The sequence below is a fragment of the Schistocerca piceifrons genome, chromosome 7 (genome assembly GCF_021461385.2).
Source record: "Schistocerca piceifrons isolate TAMUIC-IGC-003096 chromosome 7, iqSchPice1.1, whole genome shotgun sequence".
In the NCBI taxonomy this organism is placed as follows: domain Eukaryota; kingdom Metazoa; phylum Arthropoda; class Insecta; order Orthoptera; family Acrididae; genus Schistocerca; species Schistocerca piceifrons.
This window is the reverse complement of record NC_060144.1, coordinates 212284233-212297573: the sequence shown is the minus strand read 5'-3', so window position 1 is coordinate 212297573 and position 13341 is coordinate 212284233. Positions and strand designations below refer to the sequence as shown.

The window sequence follows — 13341 nt, the reverse complement described above, 5'->3', positions numbered from 1 at the left end:
TTACCACCATCGACGTACGTCGACCCCACACAATGTCACCTCAAAACAGCAGGGAACCTCCACCTTGCTGCACTCACTGGACAGTGTGTCTAAAGGCGTTCAGCCTGACCAGGTTGCCTCCAAACATGTCTCTGACAATTGTCTGGTCAAAGGCATATGCGACACTCAATGGTGAAGAGAAAATGATGCCAATCCCTAGCGGTCCATTTGGCATGTTTTTGGGCCCACCTGTACCGTGCTGCATAATGTCGTTGTTGCAAAGATGGACCTAGCCATGGATGTCGGGAGTGAAGCTGCACATCATGCAGCCTTTTGCACACAGTTTGAGTCGTAACACGATGTCCTGTGGCTGCATGAAAAGCATTATTCAACATGGTGGAATTGTTTTCAGGGTTCCTCTGAGCCATAATCTGTAGGTAGTGGTCATCCACTGCAGTAGTACCCCTTGGGCTGCCTGAGCAAGGCATGTCATCAACAGTTCCTCTCTGTAACTCCTCCATGTCCGGACAACATCACTTTGGTTCACATCCCTTGTTGAGAGCCCTTCCTGGCACAAAGTAACAATGTGGATGTGATCATCTAGGCATGGTTGAACTACAGACAACATGAGCCGTGTACCTCCTTCCTTGTGGAATGACTGGAACTAATTGGCTGTCGGACTCCCTCCGTCTAATAGGTGCTGCTCATGCATGGTTGTTTACATCTTTGAGTGGGTTTAGTGACATCTCTGAACAATCAAAGGGGCTGTGTCTGTGATACAAAATCCACAGTCAACATCAATCTTCTGGAGTTCTGGGAACCGAGGTGATGCAAAACTTTTTTTTGATGAAATTCTTCATTTCCATTTATGTCTTCAGGTTTAATGTCTTGTAGTACTTTTACTTTAATAGAATCTCTGGTGATACATGTGCCGCTGTTTTCAAGTGCCATAACCAAATGTTGATAATGATCAGGTAATTCAGCCAGGAGCAAAGTTCTTTTTCACTCTTCACTCATTGGGAACTTCATTTCATTTAACATAAATGTGGTCATTGTGATTCGATCACAATAATCATTTACCAACTTGCATGTATGTATCTTGGTTATAATTAATGTTCTAAGTAAGCCCAGTCTACATTTACATCCAGAGTCTTCAAATGCTTTTTCCAGGGCCATCCAAGCTTCTGGTGCCATCTTTGTGTCTCTTATATGAGAATAATTTGTCTTGTCCATGATGAGTACAACCCGGGTTTGTGCTTTTATGTCTCTTTTCTTCCAAGAAGCATCCAGTTTCATCAGGTCCAAAGGAGAGTTCTCTATAACATCCCACTGTTCATCATGGACTAAGAGCACCTTCATGGTAAACGTCAACATCAAATAATTTTCTTATCTGATGAAATTTTCAACTACTGAGAGTCCAGATGAAGCTGTTCAACTCATTTTTAGACCTAAAAGTATGACATGAATGGTAGCCTGCATACATGAATGATCAACTGATGAAAATAAGAAGGTAATCAGCACACATATGACTTATGGGCCAACTCTGGATTTTTGCACGTGACTTCCATTATTTAACAGTTATAAAACATTGATTTCACACCTGGTTCTGGACCCATAGCCTTCTGTTGAGTGTTTTAAATGTAATTATGCTGAAAGCTTTGTGAAAATCAGTGTACTACTCTGATTACACACACATAAGCACATAATAACCACAGGGTAACAATAACAGTAACAAAAGGGGTAAAGAGTAAGCTGTCAATATCAATTTACTTGTCCTACTACCTTATTAACTGCTTGTACTTCATCTGATACTGTTTGTATGTCTCCAGATGCTCTCCTTCTCTGAGTTCCTTCCTTTTAGCCCCAAGTTCAACTATTCTTTGGATTTTTGGGTTTCCAGCATGTTGGTTAATGACAGGACAGCAACTTGTGTTAACCAGTTTGATATAGAAAACAGCCAAAGTTGCAAAACTGAGTTCTTTTTTATTTAATTGATGACCAGATGCCCAAAATCAATCACTGAACAGAATTTTGCAACTTTGGTTGTTTTCTACATCAGATTATTGCTTTGGTAATCCGTTGCCTACTGTGACCTTGTTTATTATGACAGGTAATTTTGATGATGACTGCATGAAAATGAGGCATTAGTGTGTCAAAAAATGCATCATACTTCTCATTTATATTTGCAATGTTTCAGTCATTATTTTTAAAATATTCATATTCTGTAGACTGATAATCCTGATTTCTCTCTTGTCTTGCTTTACTTCTGTTTTGGAGTTTTGTTGTGGTCTCAACATATTATAACTTCCTTCATTTTAAACTACAGTAACAATTTTGCTAGCTTTTTCAGAAAGGTTGCAATATTAACACTTGAAGACCTGTATACGCACAAAATTCTGGAAGGTTTGTACATTTACAATTTTCAGTGTCTTGTAGACTGCTAATTTTCTTAGAGTGCAAAATTCTGCTTCATTTAGCCAATGCCCATTAAGGCATTGTACATCTTGTCATGTTTCATTCAGGAACAGTTCAGCTTCTTGTTTTGTTGAATTTTTTTGTTCATGTCTTCAAAGTTATTTTCAGTTCGATGACTCCTGTGTTGTAGAAAATCTGTTGTAATTGGAGTCTGACACGTGACCACACTGTACTAATTATTCTTTATATTGTTCTGCTTTTCTTCATTTGACTGTGAAATAAAAAATCTTTTGCTAAGTAGTGGGGAACTGATTGTATTCTTTGTAAAGTCTGTGTCAGTTTTCTTTCTATTTGTGCTCCTTTTGATGTTGCTGACTGATGCTTTTTTGTACTTTGAAGTATTTCATGTTCGTTTGTTAGGGTGTATTTGATGGTTGAATTATAAGTGTATCAAAAGAAAACTTCACTTTAGAAATACGTAAAACTACAAAGAGACAAAATTATCAGCCATTACTTATCTTCAACAAGCAAAATTACAAGTACTGCTGGTAGGTAGGTTTCAAAAGTAGTTAAAGACTATACTCAACTTTGATACTGTTAGTTCATCTTAACAGGAGCATCCCCCCCCCCTCCCCCTGCCCCCCTACCCACACAACCCACTGCCACACCTCCTACCTCAACCTGGTGTGAGAGTGACCTTGCTTAGCCTAGGCCTCTGTCTTCCCTAAGGAAGTAACTAACAGTTCTGAAAGATAGGAATAGTTTTTTTTTTGTATTTTAAATCATGTCTATTAGCAGTCCTTAGAATTACATCTTCTCAGGACAATTAATAGTATCATTGAGCAGATCTGAAATGATATTTTTAATGTGGGGCCAGTATTCTAGATTAGTTGTGCATTAATTAACTGCTGTGTATAATATGCTTACAATGAGAGAAAACTAATTTTATGGAAAGAAGTAAATTCCAAGTTGTTCTATTTATTTGAACAGTGACAGACAAATGCACCTTGCTGCTGATAATATTTCAGCTAGTTTGTGTGTCAAAAGGCATTAGATGCATATTTGATATAACAGATTCTTGGGATACCAAGAGCCCAATATAATTAATGCACTATGTGAGTACTCATAGTAGGAAATGAAATAACAGAAGTTGAGGGACAGAAAGAAATGACATGTATGTTATTTCAAACACCTTTACCTGCAGTCACTCTCTGCATGGTTTTATTTGTGTGTGTATTCTGAAGACACATTTCATCAGTCTTGCTAATAAAAGATTTCAGTTTACTGGAGCATGACATCAGGAATTCCAGGATGCTGATAAATTAGAGGTGAGGACACTCAACCAATCACCACAGGCAAAAAAATCAGAAAATTGCACAAGATTTTGCTCTTTTTTTTTAAATTTTAGTAAAAATGCATATACACACAGACACCTGTGCCCCTAAACTGTGCCAGCACAATGTAGGGGCAAGTGTTGTGTTGTGTGTGTGTGTGTGTGTGTGTGTGTGTGTGTGTGTGCGTGTGTGTGTGCGTGTGTGTGTGGAGGAGGAGTTATTCTGAAAGCTAGTAATTTTCATTATTTTTTGTGTGTGCCTGATAACAATTCTATGCTTCTGCTATTTGGTGAACAAATATTTCACATACTTCTTTAAACAATGTGTTTATATGGCTGCATGTTCATTATTAAAAGTTCATAATCATTTACTTTATGTCTATTCAAGAATCCCTCTGTGATACAGAAGAAATCTGCAAGGAGGAAAACCTATAATTTCTGTTGAAAAACAACTACTTCTGTATGATTGACATTTTCTTTCCATTAATAAAATCTAAGAGAGTTGCATAGCTGTGTATTTCACTACTATTTTGTGTCAAAGTTACATCAGCTACACAGCTGTGTATATAACTTTTTCTTCTTCTGGCACTGTATTGGCAAATATCTCTATAGCTCTAAAACTCTAAGTTAACATTACGTATTTTACTTACTCCTTGAACACTAGATGCATCCCCAGACAGCCTTGCTGAAAGAATTCCAACTCTGTTCTTCTCATCATCATACCAAGCAATTTCCTGATTAAGCATAGACTGAAAAGCGTTTACACGCAGACGGCTTGTAAGTTTCACTCCAGCAATTCCAAACATGTAGTTCTGCAATAGATTTCAAAATATACTTCTAGTATCAACTGAAAAAAAACATTGAATGTCTATTTAAAAAAAAAAAAACAAAAAAAAACAAAAAAAAAAAATACAACACATTGAATTACACTGCTTACTGGTTCTGCCAAATTTAATAATCTGGTAGACTACATTCACCAACACATGCCTTAAGAAAATAAAAGATAAGAGAGAGGGAAAATGAAGAAATCATGATATATCACTTTTTTTTCAATGTGCTTGTCTGCCACTCCTCTATATCTATGGATAGCAAAACATTATCTTACTTTAAATGTCATCTAAGAGTTTACAGGTGACAGCAACATGTACTTCATAAAACAGTTACATAGAGTCATTACAAAGATGCAAAAATTAAAGAATAAACTGTTCAATGACCAATGCCTTGCATTGGTCATTATGTACATAAATAAACAGCTCCAATTAATGGATTTCTACACAATTAACACACAAAAATTAGCTATTAAGAAACATACAAAAGTTACTTCTGCTAATAAATGGAAATGAACATTTCTATGTACTATTTTAATACAGCTCCCAAATTGGCATGATGAGACTGAGCGCATCTGTTCCAATCCTCCCACGAAGAAAAAATCCTCGGGAGTACTGGGAATAAAACCTTGGTTCTTGGCATGGCAGCCATGTACACTGACCACTCAACTATGGAAGTTGGCTCAGGAGTGACATATCTTGTTTGAAAGCCCTCATTTCCATCTTTACAAAGAACATTTTACCTTGTATGAAACTGATGTAATTCTAGACGTTTTTATTCCAAACTCTTGTTTTGTCCCATAATAATGCCTGTATGTTTGAACCATAAAATGTAGGCTTTTCAAAATCTCAGTGTTAGTATTGTATTGTAACTCCAACTTTGATGTACTTGCAAATGTGTGTGTCTACTAGAATACAATTCAGTTAATGAAATGAGCTTTGTAAAACATGGTGATAAAAGTACACTCTGGAATATCCAGAAAAACAGAACTGATATTTATGTCATTTTAAAGACACACTGTCAGCAGTTAAACAAAATAACTTCATTGACAAAAGAGTGTGTGCATTACCTTTCATTCCAGTCTTTTATATTACTACTGGGTATGTAATAGCTCTGTATTTTACTGTTTTGTAAAAACCTTTTGAAGTCAATCTTTAAATAGGCTCTGTGGACAATGCTACAGTGAGTCATGGTTCAACCTCCAATGCATAATGTAGATAAGTCAGTGAGTATTAGTAAAATTCTGTAAAAACACTCATCTGTATTATTATGAGTGGTTATTTGTTAAACAATTTCTTGAAATCTTTGTGTCTTATTGGCATACCTTGACATAACTGCGTATCTTATTATCTGCATGTTGGTAGAGGTCAGAAATGAGCTCCAGTGGGTCTTATGGCATCATATCTAAACTTGCTATCTCTGTGTGTTCGGAGATTTGACCTTCAAGTTTCCACTGTTACCCATTTAACTGAAAACTTGTCACTTGAAACTGTTGTCAGGCACAAGTGGGCAATACCAGTGTCGAAATCAGAGCGAGTATATGAGTCTGCAAGTATAACTGAGAACTTGTGGCATTGCCATTACATACACAGTCATTGAGCATGGCGATTAATACATATCAATACCATGACTGATTGATTAGAGAGTAATAATGTAATATAACTGAGTCAATCTGTTATAGCAATTACCCTTGTTTCTGTGAAAAAGTCGTCACAACAGTGAAGAGGACTGTAACATGCAGAAATCAAAAAGTACAATACACAACACTGAGTAATTCAACAACCCTCAGATGAAACATTGTACTATGATTTGTTTTGTTGTTGCTGCAGGAACAACTCAACATAGTGTCATTGTACAGCTGTTGAGTGCATTCAGTGGACCCATACAGAAAGTGCACATTGACCAATTCTCCATCAGTAAACCTACCCATACTGCTGTGTATCACTGTTAATGTACAACTACCACTGCTGGAGAAACAAATGGATAATAGAACTGAACAGTACTGAATGCAAGCCTGAAGGCAAAGGGTAAAATGGGTACTACTAATGTCAACAGCAGGTATGGTAAGCGAATGGAAACAAGGAACAATGCATACTGTTGACAGTTTTGCACTGTTTTCAGTACAATAAAAAGCTAATTGGGGGAAAACATGCAATAACTCTGTAATGAGCTATCTGAGACTATAGGTATCTCACACTAAAATACTAAGATGGTATCCCTGAACAACCCTTGAAAGTTTGTCAGTGTAGTTCTGGCTCACCCTTTATATATGTATTTATGTGTGTATATGTATGTATGTACCGAACAAAAGCGCTGGCAGGTCGATAGACACACAAACAAACACAAACATACACACAAAATTCAAGCTTTCGCAACAAACTGTTGCCTCATCAGGAAAGAGGGAAGGAGAGGGAAAGACGAAAGGATGTGGGTTTCAAGGGAGAGGGTAAGGAGTCATTCCAATCCCGGGAGCGGAAAGACTTACCTTGAGGCAACAGTTTGTTGCGAAAGCTTGAATTTTGTGTGTATGTTTGTGTTTGTTTGTGTGTCTTTCGACCTGCCAGCGCTTTCGTTTGGTAAGTCACATCATCTTTGTTTTTTGATAAATTTTTCCCACGTGGAATGTTTCCCTCTATTATATTAATATGTATGTATGTATGTATGTATGTATGTATGTATGTATGCATGAATGTATATGTGTACATATGAAGGAGGACCCAAAAATAGCTAGAATCAAATTGTTGTGCATGGTTGTTTTGCAGTTACATGTCGTGTCACTAGGTGGTGTTAGTTTGGAGTCTCCCACATCACTCAGTAAGGTGGTGTCAGTTGGAGCAAGTGGTTTTTTTGTGGTGGTTATTTATTTATTGGTCCTGTGAATCTAGCACTGCACAGTGTCCAAAAGATATTGGACCATTCATTAATTACAATGCACATGTCTTGATTTTTTTCTTTTTTTCAGACATATTTTAACAAAAGATAAAGTTATACAATATTTTCTTACTCTACACATTTTATAAAAACAGTCTTAATCAGTGAAGCAGTTTTATTTTTCTAGGTATTCCCTTACTGTATAGAAGCAGTGCTCTACCAAGTGATCCTTCACAGTTGATTTGAACTTGCTTAAGTCCATTATTGTTTTTGTGGATTTGGGTAGTGCATTGTGCAATTTGATGCCAGAGTGGAGTATGCCTTTCTGTAATAGCGCTGTGTTTGTCTGTTGTACATGTACATCATTTATTTGTCTTCTGTGGTAGCTATGTACACATTCATTATGGGTGATGCTTGGACTGCCGCTGTTTAGTTTTTCTTTTATAATAATTACATTTTCAAGTCTATAAATACACGGAAGTGAAAGTATTTTATTTTTCCTAAACAGTGGCTTTCATGGTGATATTTGATATAACCCTTCCATTAATCTAATAATCTTTTTCTGCAATCTAAATGACTTCTGACTAGCTCCACAATTTCCCCAAAAACTACACCATATTTCAATATTGAATGAATGTAAGCAAAATAAATAGTCCTGAGATTACCATGAGATATACAGTTTCTTATTACTTTCATTACAAAACATGTTTTGCTCAATTTTTTGTTCACATGGTCCACGTGTGTATCCCATTTCTTGTTTTGTTGAATCCATATACTGATAAATTTTGTACTCCCTGTTTTCTCAATTTTTTGTCCACTTATTTCTATAGGAGGATTAGCTGGTGTTCTATTCTGGATCATGAAAATATCCATTACAAAAGTATTTTTCCAGATTTATAATCAAACTGTTTGCATCAAAGTGCTGTACTACCTTCTCTGTGATGGTCTTAATACCATTTTCAAAGTTTTATTTGCTACTTCCTGTAATTAAGATGCTGCTGTCTGTTGTTTGTGTTCATGTTCCAGTCTTTCTGTGATTAATGGCATAACCAAAAAGAAGGAGCAAAAAATAGCCTGTATGAAATTTTATTTTCTGTTCAGGAAAACTGCAGCTGAGACTACTGGAATGTTTCGGGAAGCCTTTAATGATGATGCTTTGGGGAAATCACAGTTCTATAAAAGATTGTCTCATTTCAAATCTGGCATCATGTCATCTGAAGACATGCCTCCCTGGTCATCCTACGACAGGCAGAAACATTGCCATAATCAATCTTGCAATTGATGAAGATCATCAAAGGACTGTGGACGAAATTTCTGAGGAAACAAAAGTGTCATGGTGCACAGTCCAGCGAATTTTAACCAAAGATTTGCACATGAGACGTGTATCTGCAAAATCTGTTCCTCACTTGCTCACAGATGACCAAAGAGAAAAACCGCGTGAATATTTGCCACAACTCGAAGAATGAAGTGTAGAAAAATCCAATTATTCTTAAAAGAATTCTGGCTGGCAGTGAGAATTGGTGCTACCGATATGACCCAGAATCAATGCAAGCATCGAGCCAGTGGAAAATTCAAAAGTCACCTTGATTTAAGAAAGCATATCAAGTGTGAGCCAATGTGAAAACAATGTTGATTTGTTTTCCTTTTTTATGTAAATAGCATTGTCCACAAGGCGTTCATTCCACCAGGACAAACAGTAAACCAACATTTTTGTCTGGATGTATTACAAAGATTATGGGGGAGTAAGCGATGAAAACAGCCAGATTTGTGGAGAAATGGAACTGGTTGCTCCACCAAGACAATGTTCCAGCCCTCTCAGCTCTGATGATCCAATAGTTTATGGCAGAAAACAACTTGGTGCTCGTGCCTCATCCACTCTGCTCATACACTCTGGATCTGTCTGACTTTCTTTTTTTTTGGTCCTATGGATGAAGCAGCCTCTGAAAGCATCTAGTGACATGGATGATGTCAAAGAAAACATGCCAAAGGCTTTAAACAGTATTCTGCTACAGGAGTTCCAGAATTGTTTTCAGCAGTGGAAAAATATTAGGAGAAGTGCATTAATGCACATGGACAGTACTGTGAAAGGGCTAAAGTACTGTGAATGTAGAGTTCAATAAAAACGCAAAATAACAAAAATTCCAATTATTTTTGCACCCCCCCCCCCTCCCCCCATATGTGTGTCTATATGTATGTAGATACAAATGTATCTGTATGTACATTACATGCACATACACACATATGTTTGTGTGCATTATGTATACATAAAAGTTTTTTTGAAGACTCCTTTAAATTTATTTTAATATTTAATCTCTGTTTAGAGAATGTCTAACAATGGCATCAACAAACAAAGACTTTTGACACGTTACTGAGTCTGCGGCAACAATAAAAGTAAACAGGCATGAGGATGAAGCCTATTTTCTAAATGGTGATTAGTTATTAAAATAAATTTACAGCAGTTTTCAAAAAAGTTCCAGAAATGCTACACAAATACAAGTTACCATGACCAAAATAACGGACAAATTGCATTCATTTTGGTTACAGGGGTAAAACAGTGATGTTCAGCACTCAGTTTTCATTTGATGTAGAAAATATCAATCCTCATGGTGGAGGTGGAATAAACAAGAATACAGTCTTTCTTCCTCTTCTTCTCTCTCTTTTTTCCCTTGTTTTCCACTGAACAAACTTCATATGTTTTTCATTTGAAGTGTTATCTATAACACTGAACTTTTTCCGGACATCACTCTTCCTCTAATGGGGAATAGTTGTAACTGTATACACTGCAACACTTAATTTTTATCTCAGGCCCCCCACAGGCTCACGAAACACAGCTTTATCACAGGTCATCTTATCCAGACAATCAGTCTTTTTGCCCTGTCCATGCACTCAAATTTCATACTAAGTTACAACTAGCATGCATAAGTAAGAGGGAACAAGTCGATGAGCAGGAAGCAACCACAACACCATTTTCTAAGACTTGTCACATTCACAGAACAATGACAGGAAGTAATAAAGTTGATATATGACTCATTAAACAGTGGTGTCTTTATTTCTAATGAATGCAACATTAGACTCACACTTAATTTTTTATGCTCTCTACAAGTCGGTTATCATTGATGTGACCAGTAACGATAGATGTGCATCATTTGAATGTTAACTTCAATAGAGCTGACTTGAATTATATAAAAATTATTTAAAACAACTAGCAGTCACATAGTGGACAATAATTGAAGATGATGTATGAAGCAGAAACAGGTGTTGCACTGAAATTACCTAACCTTGTTCAATCAAGATAAGCTTATTATGCATATATAATGTTTTCATTGTGATCTAAGTGACTTGACATTGTATTATCTATTTATTAGCCTTTTGTGGCCTATTGAGATTCTACAATTTATTCTTTGTACGTAACTATACCATATTCTATAACGTGCAGTCATTGACTTTTTTGATGTTTATTATTATAAGATAGTATTGCTGACCAGATAAAATATCACTACAGCTGATTGCCACATATAAAAATAAACAGCACTGTCTTAGTTTTTAAAATTAATAGTTCCTTCTTCAGGAGCAAAAAGGTATTGTTTGCAAAAGGTTAAAAAGGAAGGGCAGGTCATTATGGCCCCAGGATGAGAGGGCCCTATCTGTTTGGAAGACCGCAAAACAGGTAGGTCCTCCTCATTATTATTTCCCTCTCAATGTTATTTTACATTTCGGTTTATGGTTGTGTATCTCATAATACAACTGAAAATAGCTTTTATTAAAACCAGGAACTCCTCGAATTAGTGAGTATATTGGGAGCTAAATTTCAAAGTGTTGGAAAAATGTTTCATGTTTATCAACTCTTTATCTGTTGGTAAATGTCTTATAGCCACTTTTTATCTGTTTTCATGCTCCAAAATCCAACTGCACTTGTCCCCTTTCTGATTGTCACAATTGTGGTTGGTTACAATACTCCCACTGAAAGAGCCTCTGATTTTGGTTGACCAGCCTCACCAAGCAATTATTGGCAATATCTCTTCCTACATACAGTTCAGTAATTGCTTCCTTCAATACCTTTCTACAGTTTCTGTCCCATTGTTGCCAAATTCCTTGCTGGCAACTATGGATGCTGTGCTGCACTAAGCCAACATCCATGACTGACATGGTGCTGTTTTCATACATCACTATCTACCAGAACTTATCTGTGTGGAATATTCACCAAACCTAAAACTTCTTTCTAATTCTTGTGACCAACAAAATTCTTATCCATAGTTATTTCTCTTTTGAAAGTCAAGTTTACAAACAAATGAGCTGAACTATCATGATTGCTTGCATGCTACCTTAAACCAATAATCTGGATCAGATTCGTTGTTTACATCATTATTGGGACTAATGGTAAATGTAGCCTCTGCTCTTTACTCCAGAACCTCAACATCTCAAATCTATTTCACCAATCCTTCTACAATCAATGAGCTGCCCTTCTGGGTGCATATCTCTACCTCAATTACAGCTCCACAATAAAACAACTGTGTGTATTAAACAAATCAACAATCAATGGTGTTTCTATTTTGACAATGGTGACCCATTCTACATTAAATGATCCCCAGAGTAGTTTTGTCACACCCACTTCACCATCACAATTTCTTAGTATATCCTTATGCTACCCCTCTTCATGTTCCTTTGTGATGGTGATAATTTCCCTCTGGGCAATCCAAATGTAAATCCTGTCCAGTACACACACCCACCAGTTCCTACTGCAGCTCAACCACAAGCAATTCTTGGCCTATAAATGGTAGTAGCACATGAAAGCAGCAACTCCATCTACCTTCTATGCTCCAGTTCTTGGGCAGTTTTTTATGTACGACAACTAAGAATCTCTCTGCCTTCATGAGTAGCTCCTTTCAAACTGTGGTTAGCTACAAATTCAGCAACCCTGTTGCTGAAAATGCTGCTCAGCCCAATGTCAATGACTTAGACAGGAGCTTCAGTATCCATAACATTTGAAGCCTATCACAAAACACAAGCTCATCTGAATTGTGCGACAAGAATTATTCCTCTAGCACGTCTTTCAAATTGCACTCTCCCTTGCCTAAATCTCCACTAATTCCCATCTTCAAATGCCCACATCCTACTTGCCAACTCTTTACTCTCACCCTTCCCTTCTCGATATTTGCAAACAATTCCTCTCCTCTCTGAACATTGTACTTCCCTTCCTTCCTCTCTCTCTCTCTCTCTCTCTTTCTGTGTGTCCAAACTTTTGCCTCTGTCAATAATAACAACACACATTCCCACTTCTAAGTTGCCACACTCCTTTTCTGTCTCCCTGTGCCCTTCTCCTCAGGCAACCATTCATATATAGACAGTTTTGATGTGGCCACAAGTGTGTGCATCTTGATACATATGTATGAATCTAAAAGAGTGTATTGAAAACATGAAAAGGATACTAGGAAGCTAGCACAATTTCCTAAGCTGTTATGATGTCAGTGCACCATCCATCAATCACCTGCAGGTGAGTGGGTGTCTTCCCATGTTTTTTCTGCTCAATATTTTTATCATTTGCATTATGTGTTCTTTGTTCTGATAGCATATAAATTTACCATAAAATGGTGAATATAGTAATGGAAGATCTTTGGTGCAACATATATTATGGAAGGACTACAGATAAAACTGACTGTAGAGTTGAAGCATTAAGATTTATGTGCCTAGACAGGCACATCACAATCATATTGCCATTTGTTTCCTTCATTCCTTTGATTATTCACAAGGGGAAAAACTGTTTACTTTTTTGTTAAATCTCTCTCACCTGGAAGAAACTGCCAACACCAGCAATAACACCAATGCCCAAAAAGTAAATTGCATACACTTTAGTTTGTGCTATCACATAATCTGAATCAGGAAGAGACAAGATCTGAAAATGAAAAGCTCAAATCATT

General features: G+C 36.7%; 1 protein-coding gene across 2 annotated transcripts in view; it reads right to left on the bottom strand.

The window, feature by feature from the left end:
• LOC124804835 (multidrug resistance protein homolog 49-like) overlaps window positions 1–13341 on the bottom strand; it is a 211947-nt gene that overhangs the window by 89257 nt on the left and 109349 nt on the right. For both annotated transcript variants that reach the window (XM_047265182.1, XM_047265181.1), the window contains 2 exons: window positions 13212–13316; window positions 4378–4539 (listed from right to left, as the gene is read on the bottom strand). In XM_047265182.1, the coding sequence (XP_047121138.1) occupies window positions 4378–4539; window positions 13212–13316 (267 nt within the window). The remainder of the gene's footprint in view (window positions 1–4377; window positions 4540–13211; window positions 13317–13341) is intronic.